We start from the raw sequence: 14,843 nt of genomic DNA on the forward strand, positions 1-14,843 counted from the left end.
AGTCATGGGGACCCCAGTACAGAACAGGAAACAGGCGTAGGTCACTTGGCTGCTGAGGGAAGTACAGGACCCTGCCCGGGCTGAAGGCCCAGGACTGCCCCAACCTGCCTGCCGATGCCGGGCAGGTGCCTTCTCCCCTCAGACCCTGGTGTCCTCGTCAATGAGGGAGGCCAGGTAGCCCCGCTGGCCATTCCCGGGAGCCCTGAAAACTGAACGACCTCCCACACGGCAGGTGGCAGAGCTTCACCCCGCCCCACCCGCCCCCGCCCCCGCACAGACACTTCACCGCGAGGGGACGTGCACTGCAGCCTAAAGACTCAGGCTTGACGGACACTGACCACGAACACCGCAGCCCAGCAAGAGCCCAGCTCCCGAAGCGCGCACTGAACCTGAGCCACCGCCGCCGCGCGGCTCCGGGACCACTGGGGCTTTTCAGACCCGCCTCTGAGACCCAGGGGAGCAGCCCTCGAGCCCGCAACCCGCCCTCGGCGCCGCGCTGGCCAATGGGACGGCGCGATGGCGATATATTTGTATATGGGCGCGCCGCGGCCAATGAGCGGCGTGCGCGGGCGCGTGCGCGCATGCGGCGGCGGCGGTGGCGGCGGCGGGCCGCCCGCGGGCTCAGTCCGAGGATGGCCGCGGCCGCGGCGGGTGGAGCCCTGGCCCGTCCCCGGCCCTGCCGCCAGGGCCCCGCCGCCCGCCGGCCCCGGCCCCGGCGCCAGGGCCCCGCCGCAGACGCTGCGGAGGCGCGGGGACTCGCGGCGTCGCCAGGCCGCGCTCTTCTTCCTCAACAACATCTCCCTGGACGGGCGGCCCCGAGCCTGGGCCCGGGATGCGAGAAGCCCCGCCGCCGCCGCCGCCCGCCGAGGCCCGCGAGCCGCCCGCGCCGCCGCCGCCGCCGCCTCCGGGGCCCGCGCCAGCGCCCCCCTCCGGCCCGCCCGGCCTGCCGGTGCTCGCGGGCAGGACCTCGGCGCCCCAGGGCCTGTCCAGCCCCGCGCCCGCGCCCTCCGGCCTCGGCCTCAGCCTCAGCCTGGACGCACAGCGCCAGAGGTGAGTGGCGTCGGTGCGGGTGGCCCGGGCTGGGTCAGCGCAGAATGAGGGGCTGCAGGGATCCGGGTGGCCTGGGGGCCGGGGCCCCATCAGCACAGGACTTGGGATCAGGGGGTGACCCTGCTCCCCTGTGAGCCCAGACACAGGGTTGAGATGCCCTGGGCCCCATCAGCCTAAGATGTCAGGGTCGGGTCGTCCCGGGCCTTGTCCACACCTTGGACATAGGTGTTGGGGTTGTCTCAGGCGGTGTCAGGTCCCCAGACACGGGTCATTGTCCCTTTAGTTCTGCCAGCCCTGAATCTGGGATCATGGTCCTCTCAACCTTGTCCATTGCTCGAACGTGCTTTGCAGGGTTTCCTCAGCCCTGGTCAGCCCCCAGACACAGTCCTCTGAGCGCTGGACACGCCCCCGCCCCCACCTACTTTTGTCAGTCCCCTGGGCACAGGGACTCCCAGATGTCCCTTCTACGTGCCCCTCTATTCACTGCAGTGGGTGACCCCTCCCATGTGGACCAGGGGGCTTCCCTGCACTGTGACATCGAGCCTGTCTTCTGCACCAGGCCAGGTCTCCCACCCCACTGTGTCCTGTGCTGCCCCCACCGCCGTTGTCCCCTCCTAGCTCTGCGTCCCTGGGCCAGTCACATCCCAGGTTGCAGTTAATCCTCGCCCTGATTCCACCTCTCAGAACTCCTCAGCCCATCCCAGAGCAGCCGCCAACCCTGAGCTCTGCCCCTCCCTGCCCACATAGCCCCTGGCAGCCACATACCCCACTTCCTTCTCTCAGAAGCAGAGCCGCAGCTTCCAGTTCCCTTGAATGCTGGTCCCCAGATGACCCTGCCATGGTGGCCCCTTCCTCTGGACCTGCCCCACAGCCCTCACCCTGAGGAGTGACCAGTGTCTGGGCCTGGGAGCCTGGACTGGCCTCACCACAGTCCCTTCCCAGAGGCCACTGCTTGGCCTTTTGTCTGCAGGACAGAGCTGCTGGGCGGCTGGTGCTTTCTGAGGCAGGCCCTGGAGGTGTGCGGGGAGGGGCTGAGTGCAGAGCCCAGCGCAGGTGCCCCTGCCGTGCCTAGTGTGGGTGGGCCGAGGCCTCCAGATGGCCGCCATTCCCTGCAGTCCAGAGGTGGCTCTTCCTACCTGGAGGTCATCACGGCGGCACTGGTGGCGGTGCCTTAGCCCCCGGCCCTCAGGCAGGTCAGGGTGATGGGGTTCTTCTAAGGGTCTTTTGTTGGGAGGGTTGAGTCCATGGCCCTCCAGTTGCAGGTGTGGACACTGGGCAGACTGTATGTCATTTTAGGCTGTCGGTTCAGCAAACAGTTCGGAGCCCCTGTTGTGGGCCAGACCTGTGCACAAGACAGCAGCCTGGCCGTGGAGCCCTGCGGTGGGGGGGTGGGGGGGGGCGGGTGCTTGTGGGAGTGAGGCCGCTGCCTGGAGCCCTGCATGTCCCTGGTGCTCTGAGGCCGCTGCCAGTTTCGGAGGAGGGTGTGTGGAGGGCCACGCTCGGGAGGACCCTGGGCCGGGATGGGCCATGGTGTGAGGCAGGTGGCCCTGGGTCTGCTGCAGACACCACTGTCCCCGTGCCCCTCCCCCTGCCTGGCCCGTGCAGGGAGCCCTCTCCGGCCTCCCTCCGGCTCGGCCTTCGAGTCCTTGGTCAGACGCCCTTCCTGGCGTCCAGTGTTGCAGCTGCCCTGCACAAGGTGTCCCTCCTTGGACGCTGCTGCCAAGCTCAGGGCCCTGCCCTTGTGTCCGGGGGTCACTGCCTCTCCCCTGTCAGGCGGCAGGCCCACGCAGGTCCCTGAGATGGAGACCGTCCTTTCTCTCTCAGCTCCAGGCCTAGACAGAGAGGGTCACTGCTGAGTGCGTGAGGGGTGGGTGGCCCAGCCAAGGCGGCTGCTGGCTACTGCTTTAGACTTCGAGGAGCTGTGGTTTTTTAAGGAATGGAGAGAATTCTGAGGTTCTCTTCCCAAAACCTATATCATCAGTGTAGTCGTTTGACCCAGGCTCTGGGAACAGAGCTGGTTGAAATCCTAGCTCCACCGTTCAGTAGTTCTGTGACCTTGAGCAGGTGGCATGACTTCTCTGTGCCTCAGTTTGCTCCTCCATGCAGTGGGTTTGCTTTAAGCCTTATCTGCCTGAGGGGCTGTTGTGAGGTCAGACCAGTGTCCAGGGCTCAACGAGGGTGGCAATGGCCGGGCCTGGCAAACTGAGACCCTGATTACAACCAGGGTGCTCAGGGAGTGCTCACGGCTCAGTCCACGGTGGAGACTGTGTTTCACACTCAGGGTTCAGCCTGGAGTAGCTTTTTCTGCTAATAAGCCACTGAGCAAATCATTGGAATCCTGATTTGACCCCTGGAGCTTCTAACACAGTGTTGATTTTCATTTTAATACTGTTCACTTAACACGCATGAGCAAGCTGAGTTGCTGGGCTTCTCGAGCTGGGCCAGAAACGGGCTCTCAAGGGCACCCCCCACCCCCAGCCCCCACCAGGCTGCTGCACCCTCCTCCACGCCACGTTGGGGCTCCTCCCCTTTCCCCTGGGTGTGGGGCTGCGTAACAAAGCCCACACTGGGCAGCTTCTAACAGCAGCTGGCTTTCCTCTGTTGTCTGATAGGTCAGGGTGTGGGCAAAGCCGCGTTCCCTCCAGGGGCCTCAGGGGAGGCTCCTTCCTGCCTCTCCCAGCCCCTGGTGGCCCCAGGCGTCCCTTGGCTTGTGGCCGCATCACTCCCATCCCTGCCTCCGTGTTGACGCGGCTTCTCCTCTGTGGGTCTGTCTTCCTTGTGTTTTCTCCTCCTTATAAGGCCCCAGTCATTGGGTCCGGGCCCACCTTCATCACACCTGCAAAGGTCCTGTTTCCAGATATGCTCATAGTCACAGGTACCAGAGGGACCGTCAACGATATCTTTTTGGGGGACGCAGTTCAACCCGCAACGGCCCTCCTTAGTGTCCTCGGTGCTCCCTGAGGGGAGGGGAGCCAGGGATCCACTGTGAGGCCTGGGGTCACTGTGTCAGCAGACACCCCTGAGATTCTGGAGGGTTCTAGCAGGGACGGTTCTGAGAAAGGTCCTGAGATTTTAGCTGCCATCTTGGCCAGAAGCCAAGTGTTCCGGAAGCTGCCAAACACCTGTCCAATGAAACCAGTGTTGACGCAGCATCTGGCAATTTGTTGACAGCTCCGATTTGGGGGTTGCTTGCTCTCCAGTGGGAAAGTAGCTGGAGGTGGTCACCCAGGTTGGAGCCTGAAGGCGTGTTGCCCCATGGTGGCCCAGAGGCCTTCCTATGACCCAGGTTTGCCCCCAGATGTCACACATTGGGTCTTGTCAGGGGGCAGGCTGTGGGCCTCCCTGAGGGGTTGGCTGGAATTTGGGGGTTTTGCTTTGCCTGGCAGGGATATGGTGACATGGGGTACCCATTCATTCAACAAGTGTGTGCCGAGGGTCTGGGAGGTGCCAGCGCCATGCTTAGATGGGGGTGGTCCATGGGCTGGCCGGACAAGACCACTGCCTGCACTCCCCTGGCGTGAAGGGTGGAGAATCGTTGGTGCAAGAGCGGTCACTTCAGTGTCGGGGAGGAGGGGCACCCATTCTCAGGTGGTCTGACCCCACGTACAGCAGCCAGTCCATGGGCCTCTTGTTCCAGCTGGGTGGTCTCCAGACCTCAGGCAGGAGCTGGGTGTTTCTTCAGTTACAAAGTAAAGGAAGTTTTATCAGACACAGAAACAATGTCTAGTGAATACTGATTTCCCGTCTGGGAGCCCGTGGCATTCAGGATAGGAGCCCTGAGAAAGTGTAGGAGCAGCCGTGATGTCAGCTCACCTGACAGGGTTGCAGGGCGGTGTGAGGCAGTGGCAGGTCCCAGCTCCACCTCCCCAGCTCTGTAGCTCGGTTTCCCCACCTGTAAACTGAGAATAATAATACTTCCCACCTTGTAGAATTGTTGTGAGGATCGAGTTTACATATGAAACTTTTATAAGGAAGGAGAGAGAGAAAAAAAATGACAGGTGGAGATCTGTGAAAGCAGCGGGGAGCAGATGTTAAGCACGTGATGGGGATAGCGCCGTGCCTGCAGTGACCTGGATGAAATGCGGGAGCAAGCTGGGCCGGGGGTGTGGGTGCTGCCTGGACTGCAGGGCACCTCTGCGGGGAGTGCTGCTGGCCCGAGCTGTGCGGATGAGGTCCCAGGGCTGCGAGAGCCTTTGGCCATCACCTGGGGTATTACCCGAGGAAATGAGGCTGAGAAAGCCACACGGGGCTGCTCTGTGACGCCTTTGAGCCCAGCCCCGTGGGGCAGGACAGATACCTCTCCAGGGATGGTCCCCACTTCCAGCTGGGCATCCTGTCGGGGCAGAGCCTGCCTCGTTACCCACCGTAGGGTCAGTACTCAGCCCAGGCCTCAGGATGCTGAGTGTCTGCCCTTGAGCGGGCAGTACCCCGGCCTGCAGAGGGCCCTGGGACCCCCTTCCCTGCGCCCTGCCCCCCGCTATCCTGGTTGGTCCTCAGGCTGCGGCGGGGCCCGTCCCTGACCCGTCTTGCATGCCTGCCGTCTGTGTCCTGAGGCCCTGTGGCGTCTCCCTTACAGAAGGCGGGTTGCCTCCCAGCGCTGCTCCCTCGAGTTCCTGGAAGACGCAGCGGGCTGTGCCTCGGTTCAAAGGTGAGGTTCCCACCCACTGCCCACTCAGAGCTCAAGGCCCTGAGAGCCTGAGAGCGTCCGGGAGGTATGAGTGACCCATCTTTCACCTGCAGAACCAAGCACATATCCGGGTCCCCCAGACACAAGGGCCTGAAGAAGACGCACTTCATTAAGAACATGCGGCAGTATGACACCAAGAACAGCAGGTACTGGCTGCAGCCACCAGCGTGGGGCTGCCCACTGTGGCCTCCCTCAAACCCGGTGGGGTGAGGTCCTGCCCTGGGGCCACAGGGAGGGAGGCACTCAGCCCCACAGCTCATCCACGTCCCCTTACAAACGGAACCTCCTCCCCATCACACTTGCCTGTCCCGAGTAACCGAGCGCCGGGGTCCACGGTGCCCCCCCCCGCCCTCCCCGGGATCCTGGGGACACCAGTCTGGAGTGGAAGTGCTAAGTGAGGGGACACTGGCAACACAGCAGACATAGCAACGGAACGCATCCAGGAGAAAAGGGCTTGGTTTGGGGAAGGCTTGGCTCCAACCCAAATCTGGCTGCAGAGTGGCAGCGGGTGCCTGGGCGCAGCCCTCAGAAGCTTGGTGTCTGCAGACATTCAGTGGGGGTGTTCCTGTCACCTCTCCCTCACCCCCCACCCTGCTGGCCCTGAGGTGTCTGAGCTCTTCACCCTGACCCAAGGGTCTCCACAGTGTTCCCTTCCCACTGGAGGCCCGTGCCAGGCACCCACCCTCCCCAGCAGTGGCCGTAGGTTGGACAGTCCCTGTCCCCCCGCATGACAGGCTGGGCCTGGTGCTGAGGAACAGGTCCTGGGCAGCCTGAGCACCCAGTCGTCCCAGCCAGAAGGGGGGGGGGCGTCCCACTGCTGTCCTCCCTGCTAGACTGGGGCCTGGCCGGGCACAACTGGTCCTAGAGGGGGAAAGGCTGTCCTTCCTGCCGCGTGCTCCCACGCCAGGGCACCTCAGAGGTCAGCTTGGCTCAGGACATAGACTGGGTCCTTTGGACACTATTAGGCCCCCGCCCCTCCCGGACTGCTGAGGAGGGGCACCCTGAACCAAACAGTCCTTGGGCACCTGCACCTGCCCCGTGTGTCCCCCAAAGCCTGGCCTCTCCTGGATGAGCCTCCCCTGTGCCCTGCCACGTGGGGCCAGGCGAGACCCTTCCTGTGCAGCAGTGTGTTCATTACATGGCAGCCAGACCGACTGAGCCTTACCCCTGGGCCTCCTGGCCCGAGAGTCCTCTGGACGCCTGGGCGGTTCCCCTCACCTGAGTCTAGGTGGGAAGGATTTCTCCCCGAGGAACACCCACCGTTCTCACCCTGCCTCCCCGCAGGATCGTGCTGATCTGCGCCAAGCGGTCCCTGTGTGCGGCCTTCTCAGTCCTGCCCTATGGGGAGGGCCTGCGGATCAGGTGAGTGGCCGGAGGCGGCGGCGTGGGCCGGGCTCCCCATGGGCTCTCAGCAGCCTCCCACCGTGCTCGGCACATCAGCTGCCACCAGATCCTCTCCGGAGCTCCGGACGCCCCTTCCTGCTGTTCCAGGAGGGGAGTGTTCGCACCCTGACTTTTGTTTAAGCCTAGATGGCGGTGCTGGGATGGTTCTATTCATGGGGACCCTGCTGTGCATCCTTCCAGTCCAGGCAACTGTGTCCTGCACGTAACCTGGGAAGGAGACAGCTGTCAGGGTGGGGATGGCACCATGCGACCTGGCACAAAACGTCAGTAGTGACCTCGGGGTGCGGGGACACACCTCTGGAGAGCGGACTAGAATCGAGGCTGCGGCCAGGGCTGCGGTCCACATCACTACCACCGGCACTTTAACAGGAAGTGCCTGGGACTAGGGAAGGAGCGAGACTGGACAGTCCTTCGCTGTGCCCCAGTAATGCTGTTCTCCCAGCGAGAGCGGCTGCGGCACGGGCGCTGTGTCTAGGCGGGCGTCACAGGTGCAGAGGTGGGCGACCTGTGACCCGAGGCTCTGCTCCCCGCCCACTGGAGGGGCAGCAGGAGGGCCCAGCAGCTTTCTCTCGTCCCATGTGTTGCAGTGACCTGAGGGTGGACAGCCAGAAACAGAGGCATCCATCTGGCGGCGTGTCCGTTTCTTCCGAGATGGTCTTTGAGTTGGAAGGCGTTGAGCTGGGAGCAGATGGAAAGGCAAGAGCTGATGCGGTGCCCAGGGTCAGGGCCTGTAGGCGGGTGGGTGCCGAGCTCATGTTTATGGAGAACATGAACGTGAAGTTGTGTTTCACCTGAACCTTCTAAAATGCAAGGAGTCCGTTGCAGGCCACACAGCTCTGTAAGAATGAGCCCAGAGCCTCGCCCAGCAGCTGGGGAGCAAGAAACAACCTGAGTTGCGAGGGGCACCCCCTCTGCCTTGCTGGTCAGAGGTCAGGGTTCAGAGGCAGGGAGGACATTCCTGTGCTGCAGATCCCTGCAGATTCCAGATAAGGGGTGGCGGGGTGATGTTCTGGAACGTTCTTAGTACTGAGAACACTAACGTGGAGTGAGCAGTGTCCAGCTCTGAGCCCCCCGGGAGCATTAGCCCTTAGTGGCCTGAGCTGCCACAGCTCCTTCGTTGTCCGTGTAGGGAGCGTTTGTGTGGGGGCCTTCCCGCTAAAGGAAGCGGGAGAGCAGAGCTTGTTTTGACCTCTGGTCTTGGGACAGGGCTGTGGGGCCTGGAATGAGCAGGACTGACCCTGATGCACTTGCCTTTGCAGGTCGTATCTTATGCCAAGTTCCTGTACCCTACCAACGCCCTGGTCGCACACAAGACAGAAGGCCACGGCCTGCCACCCCAGCCCCGGCCCAGCGTCCCCCGGGCTCTCCCGGGGTCAAGATACAAACCTGCTGCCCCCAAGTCAGTGCCAGCCAGCACAGAACTAGGTACCCTAACCGGCGCAAGGGTGTGTGGCCACGCCAGCCCTGCCTGGGACCCCAAGTGGCAGCAATGAGTCACATTCGAGCCCACAGTCCTCAGTCCAGACAGAGCTGGGTTTGGGGTGTGGGGTTAGGGTGCGGCCTCTCGGGAGAGAGGAGACGCCCAAGTCGACGCCTGAGCCAGGCAGTGGCAAGAAGCCGTGCACAGGCAGCTCCAGGGTGGGGGTGGGGCAGGGCATCTGTCCTTGTCAGGACATGCTTCCCTTCCATGGCCTGGAGCCCCTCCCGGACTCCAGGAGCATCGCTGCCCCCAGGGCAGTAGGCATGTTCTGCCCAGGCTTGGGTGGGTGACAGCTGGGAACCAGCGCTCAGGGCTCCCTTCTGCTTGCAGGGAGCGAGGTGGGGGACACCCTGGAGTACAACCCCAACCTTCTGGACGACCCACAGTGGCCCTGCGGCAAGCACAAGCGGGTCCTCATCTTCGCATCCTACATGGTACGTGAGCGCCCCCACCCACTTGCCTCCACCCCGAGACACCGGCAGCTGCGTGGCAGGGCCAGGCAGCAAGGCACTGAGCAGTGCTGGTCACCCCCTAGGACAGCCCTTGCCACTGCCTGCACCCCGGTTCTGGTGCCCTCTGTCCTGAGGAGTGTTGTTCTCACAGGCTTGGTGCCTTTGCACTTGCAGACCAGGCGCTAGGCCCCCATGGCTGCACGGGGCCTCCTCACCTGCCTCCCTCTGTGTTGCAGACCACGGTGATAGAGTACGTGAAGCCCTCTGACCTCAAGAAGGACATGAATGAGACCTTCCGGGAGAAGTTCCCACACATCAGGCTGACGCTGAGCAAAATCAGGAGGTAGGGAGGGCTGAGGCCACGTCCCTGGGCCCTACCACCAGCGCCACCATGGGGCCTTACTGAGACCTCGTGATATATTTCATCCTGTGAGGGCTGTGGGCCTCTCCTCCCGTGTCCTGTGGATCCCTAAGCTTAATAAATTCAGGTGGGCCTATCCCCCCCACCCTCTGACCACGCCAGTCACACACACACACACACACACACACACACACACACACACACACGTCTCCTCTAGCCAGGTCACTGAGCCCTCACTGGTGCCCATGACAGCCCATGAGCAAGCACTGCCATTGTCCCCATTCTGAAGACGAACTCATGGTTAAGACGGCTTGTACACAGCCCCACAGCGAGCAAGTGGTGGAACTGATGGCCCAGGCGGTGCTCCCAGTCCCTGCCCTTCGCTGGGGTCCTGGCTGGCTACCAATTCCTATAGCACCGCCACCCCACAGCTCCAACAGCTCTACTGGTGGTCCAGGTGCCACCTCAGCACCTGTGCACTTGTGTCCAGCAGGGGCTCTGTCCTCTGTGGTGTCCCCTTGAGGCTGTGTGGACCACCTGGTACAGTTGGGAGGTGCCACAGGGCCTCCCAAGCCAAGGGGTGAATGGAGCCCAAGGCCAGCCTGCTGCCTGCCCACCAAGCTGTGGGCCTTGGCGCTGGGTTGCAGCCACCTGAAGGGAACAGCACGTTCTAACCACCCAAAGGCAGATCCTGTAGCAGGCAAAGGGTGGCTGTCCCTCGGCCCCACGAGCACCTGCTCCCGTGTAAACCCACAGTTTAAAACGGGAGATGCGGAACCTCTCTGAGGAGTGCAGCCTGGAGCCCGTGACCGTGTCCATGGCCTACGTGTACTTCGAGAAGCTCGTCCTGCAGGGGAAGCTCAACAAGCAGAACCGCAAGCTGTGCGCAGGCGCGTGCGTGCTGCTTGCCGCCAAGATTAGCAGTGACCTCCGCAAGAACGAAGTGAAGCAGCTCATTGATGTGAGTGTGCGTGCCTGCCCGGCCAGCACCTGTAAGCTCCCTATGCCCGGCCCCGCTCTTGGGGTGGGTGGTCACCGCGCACGGGTTAACCTGGAGTGGGGCCTGACGCCCACGCCCAGACCTGCTCACCTACATGGGAACCAGAGCAGGAACCCCACTTAACCCTTCTCTCTCTTTCAACACAGAAGCTAGAAGAACGGTTTCGATTCAACAGACGGGATCTAATTGGGTTTGAGTTCACAGTACTGGTGGCCTTGGAACTTGCTCTCTATCTCCCCGAGAACCAGGTGTTACCTCATTACAGACGCCTCACCCAGCAGTTCTAGCCCAGGCCGGCTGCGCAGACCAGCCCTGGCGCTCCAAGCCCTCGCTGCTTGCTCTGCACCCACATTTGTGGGCCCAAGGCACTGTCCCAGGCACCATCTTCTTCATTCCAAAGCCCTACGTCACATGGTATTCCTGAGAGTATTCCTGCGCTCGTGCTGGACAGTGTGGGGTTGTTGCTGTCTTGGTCCACGTGCCTGATTGCTCTGACAACCCCACCCTTGACTCATGTCGCAGGCATCCTGACTTCACGGCATCTGATCCTTGGCGTTGCCGTGCCTTCCAGAAACTGGTGTAGCCACTGCACTAGTGTCGCGGTGGCGATCTGGGTTTCCAGATGCTCTGAACACACTGAAATTGCTGAAGTTAACATACGGAAGCATTAATCGTGGCTATTTCTGGTGTGTGGATGTGGAAACCTATGGCACACACCCGCACTCCGCCCTGCAAAGCCGGTGGGCTGGCCACGCCCCTCCCCACACCAAGTTGTGGCAACACGTTATGCCAACAAGAGCAGACTCCTGGTTTGTGTCGCTGTTTTTACTCTTGGACCTGCTCTTCCAAGCATCGTGTCACTGTGAAATCCTGAAGCCTGAGTGTCATGCACCCCACGTGGGGACCGCCCTTCCCCCACCAGGAAAACCCCACGGGTTCACGACACTCTGGACCTTTAGGTGACTGCATTGCTGGCTCTTGACCTTCCTAAGCAATACAGTGATGGACATAAGCAGCAGATTGTCATTTGGGATGCTGCTGTGGTTTTTTTTTTTAAGGGAACAAAAACTGGTTAAGTGACGTGCGCTGAAGCTGCCTTGAAACTACACTTGATTCTCAAGCGGGGAGATGAGCACTTCACAGCCCCTGCACCCATGGTACCACCTCTGTGAGAGGGTCACATCAATGCTTTTTCTTCTGAGGCAGGAAGTAGAAGCTGGCTGCTGCAGCCTGTCCCACTAAGCAGACCCCAAGGGGTGGTGGTTGTCGCTTCTGTGGATGTCTGTACCCAACGCGATCCACTTTTCCTAGGTTTGTGTTCTCGCATGAATGCTATCTTGTCCAGTTCTCTAGTTTGCTGCCCCCAAAACACCTAAGAACCAAGGACTGGTGTGTCAGCTGGTCTGAAAAATGCCCGTTGGCTGGGCCATTAAGCTGCTTCCTTACTGTGCTGTATATAACCTTGTCACTGGAGGGGCCCTGGGACAGCCCCCACCTGTGTCCTCTCCCTGTGGACTGGTGCTTTTGCCGGGAGAAGAGGCCAGTTCTCAGCACGCGACCACCAGCAACTCAGCCTAGACCCCAGCAGAGGTGCATGTGTTGTTCCTTCTTCCTCAGCCACTCAGCTGGGCTAAGGGAGGCTGCAGGGCAGGATGGACGAAGCCCAAGTCCATATCACAACCTTATTGCGGAGTGCCTCCCTCTCCTTTCCAAGATAGCTCCCTAAACCCAACATGCACGCAAGATGGAGTGGAGGATGGAAGCTGCTCGGCCCCAGGCAACTTTCTTCTGGAAAACCTGTCCTGCCACCATAGCATCTCAAGGATACTTCCGTTTCAAGCACTGACGGGACTGCCTTTCAAAACATTGTATGTCCTGGTTTACAACTTAGCCTCGAGGGACCCGTCTCCTTGGGAATTTCTTTACTGATATTACAACAGCTGGTAAATACAATAATTTAAGTTTGCGTGTTTATGTAGTGAGATTTAGTCGTTTACCAAAGTCATGTGTCCTTTTTAGTAATGTGTCAACGAGCTGCCCATGTGGGACTCCAGTCACCACAGCAAAGCCAGCCCTTAAGCCAAACTAAGGCCTGAACCGTCATCCTCTGGAATAAGCCCAGACATCTGACGGGTGTCCAAGGGCCTGGTGCCACTCCCTCAGAAGCCCCCGCCCCAAGCAGCATTTGTGAGTTTTAAATGTGCATTAAGCAACTATCAGACCTCAGTGCCGAGATGTTTGTATTTGTGCTTTGAAGTAAAATTTGGTTTTGCAGCATATTTCACAGGTTGTCTTTCAGGTGCCCTGCCCCTCGTCAAACATTCACAGCCAAATGTCAGCCCTGACCCTCCAGAGCCCCGTGTTCCTACTAGCACAGAATAAACCAACACAGCTGGGTTTTCACTATTTATTTATGACAAACACTCCGCATCTGTGATCCTCTCCAGTCAGAAGTTCCTAAACAGAAGGAGTAGCAGTGTTAACGCTTCGTCTCTGGAGAAGCCCCGAGCCTCTGTGCCCAAATGCGAGCCCTCTTACTTTGAGACGATGCCGTCCGCCTTGGCCAGTCGGAGGATGGAGTCATCTGACTCGCCCTAGGAAAACGCACACTGCGACTATGCCCCGCTCCCAGGCTGGCAGGTCTGCCAGGGACGGTACTGCCCGACCACGCCGCCACCCCGGCGGAGCAAACGGGAGACGGCACTTGGGGGGCGCACTCTCCTCGTCCCATGGCCTCACGCCTGACCTGCCAGGCGCAGGGTGGCAAAGGCACAGCAGGCTGCCTCAGAGGGGTCCTGCTGGGCCTTCACGCCCCCCTTCCACCCCGGGAGGGGCCAACAGCCAGCAAAACCCGGCCAGGCTCACATCTGTGCCGCCGACCAACGGACTCAGGCCCGAGAGAAGGCAGGAAACCGCCCCCCGCTCACCGGCTCCCGGTGCGCCCAGCCCGGGGACTCACCATCCTGCGGATGGCCCCGCAGATAGCGTAGGTTTTAAACTGGCCGTTGAACCTGCCTGTCACCTTGTCAACCTGTTAAACGGAAACGACGGTCACAAGACACGCACTCACACGCCTTTGGCTCTGAGACGGGGGGTTGGGAGTCGCCAGCGCCAGGCCGGCCTAGACCCCGCTCCCTCCACTTCGGGGGCTTCCGACCCGGGGACCGGCCGTCCGCTGGCGGGCTCACCTCGGCCACGTTCATCTGGATGGACGCGTGGTCCTTGGCGCCGATGATGCGGTTGCTGGCGGAGCTGTGGGGAGAGCGCAGTGAGCGGGGAGGGGGCCGGCGAAGGGACGGGCGCGCCGGGACGATGGGCAGGCGAGGGGGCCACGCTCACCATTTCCGCGGCACGTACAGGTCCACGAACTCGCCGGCGTCGTTCTGCATGTCGAGGACGAACCTGCGAGACCCCGCGCGACGCCGTGAGGACGGGCGGTGTCCCCGGCCCCGCGCACCCGGTCCCCGCGCCCGCCCGGAACCCCTGAAGAGCCGGCGCCCGGCCGCGTGGCCTACCTGACGCCGCCAAGACGAGTGCGGGAGCGGAAAGGAAGCGCCGCGTCCCCCGGCAGCACTATTGGCGGGCGGGGCGGGGCCTCGGCGAGCGCTTCCGGGTCGCGGCGAGTCTGCGCAGAGCCCGCTTGGCCGCCCTGCAACTTCCGCTTCCGGCGGGCGGTTGGGGGCGGAGCGTCGGGCGGCGAGGTGGTGGCCGCTGCCCGGTAGGGGGTGGCGGTGAGGCGCTGCGGGCGGCGCGGGCTCGCGAGGGCGCGGGGGGCGGCGGCCGCGGCCGCTCCAGCGTGAAGCCCGGGCCCGCTCGCCCCTGAGCCTGCGCCGTGCTGCCCGCCAGCTGAAGCCCCCGCCGCGCGAGTGGCACAGCGGTGTCGGCGGCCTGGCGGGCAGCAGACCCCGGCGCCGCGACTCGGCTCCCACCCGGTGCTCCGCGTCGGGAGGGCGGCACCGCGCGAACGCGCAGCCTGGGGAAGAGCAGTGCCCTGGGCGTTCGTCGAAATGTCAGAGCACAGACCCTGTGGCGGGAACGGGCCCGGAGGAAAAAGCCGAAGATGCTCACGAGAGGGTGTCGGTGATGAGAGCAGACGGAGGAGCGCCAAGCCCCAAGCGAGGGCAGGAGGGAGCAGCAGGGCCCGTGTTAGGTCCTCCCGGGCCGGGAAGCCGAGGCCTGAGGCGCAAAGAACCGGGCTGAGCCTAATGCAGAACCAGCGCGAGCCCGAGGCCCTGCCCGCACCGCCGCCCCCTCCCTCCCGAGCACTGCTGTCCTCCCTCCTTTCCCTGTCGCTCCGCTCCATTCCCCAGAGCGGTGGTGATGGAGAAGGGCTTGTGCCAGGCCCATTCCTGGTGCCAAGATTGATCGAGAAACAAAACAGAAAAGCCCCAGACTGCAGAGCTGACTTC

General features: G+C 62.2%; 2 protein-coding genes across 2 annotated transcripts; one reads left to right on the forward strand and one right to left on the reverse strand.

Moving 5' to 3' along the window:
* The first annotated feature begins 632 nt into the window (after positions 1 to 632).
* Positions 633 to 12,713, forward strand: CABLES2 (Cdk5 and Abl enzyme substrate 2). Its single transcript, XM_019753474.2, is given in 12 exon segments — positions 633 to 655; positions 657 to 821; positions 823 to 1,050; positions 5,627 to 5,698; positions 5,791 to 5,883; positions 7,022 to 7,099; positions 7,729 to 7,837; positions 8,401 to 8,566; positions 8,952 to 9,055; positions 9,310 to 9,416; positions 10,191 to 10,395; positions 10,581 to 12,713. Coding segments are annotated over 12 exon segments (1,491 nt in total). The 3' UTR covers positions 10,722 to 12,713.
* A 114-nt stretch (positions 12,714 to 12,827) lies between these two features.
* RPS21 (ribosomal protein S21) lies at positions 12,828 to 14,091 on the reverse strand. Its single transcript, XM_019753475.2, has 6 exons — positions 13,950 to 14,091; positions 13,774 to 13,836; positions 13,623 to 13,686; positions 13,394 to 13,465; positions 12,973 to 13,028; positions 12,828 to 12,891 (listed from the first exon to the last, which is right to left on the reverse strand). Exons 2-6 carry the CDS (start codon positions 13,821 to 13,823, stop codon positions 12,882 to 12,884), a joined length of 252 nt encoding a protein of 83 aa, XP_019609034.1. The 5' UTR covers positions 13,824 to 13,836; positions 13,950 to 14,091; the 3' UTR covers positions 12,828 to 12,881.
* Positions 14,092 to 14,843: the final 752 nt, after the last annotated feature.

The sequence above is a fragment of the Rhinolophus sinicus genome, linkage group LG13, assembly GCF_036562045.2.
Source record: "Rhinolophus sinicus isolate RSC01 linkage group LG13, ASM3656204v1, whole genome shotgun sequence".
Classification (NCBI taxonomy): Eukaryota; Metazoa; Chordata; class Mammalia; order Chiroptera; family Rhinolophidae; genus Rhinolophus; species Rhinolophus sinicus.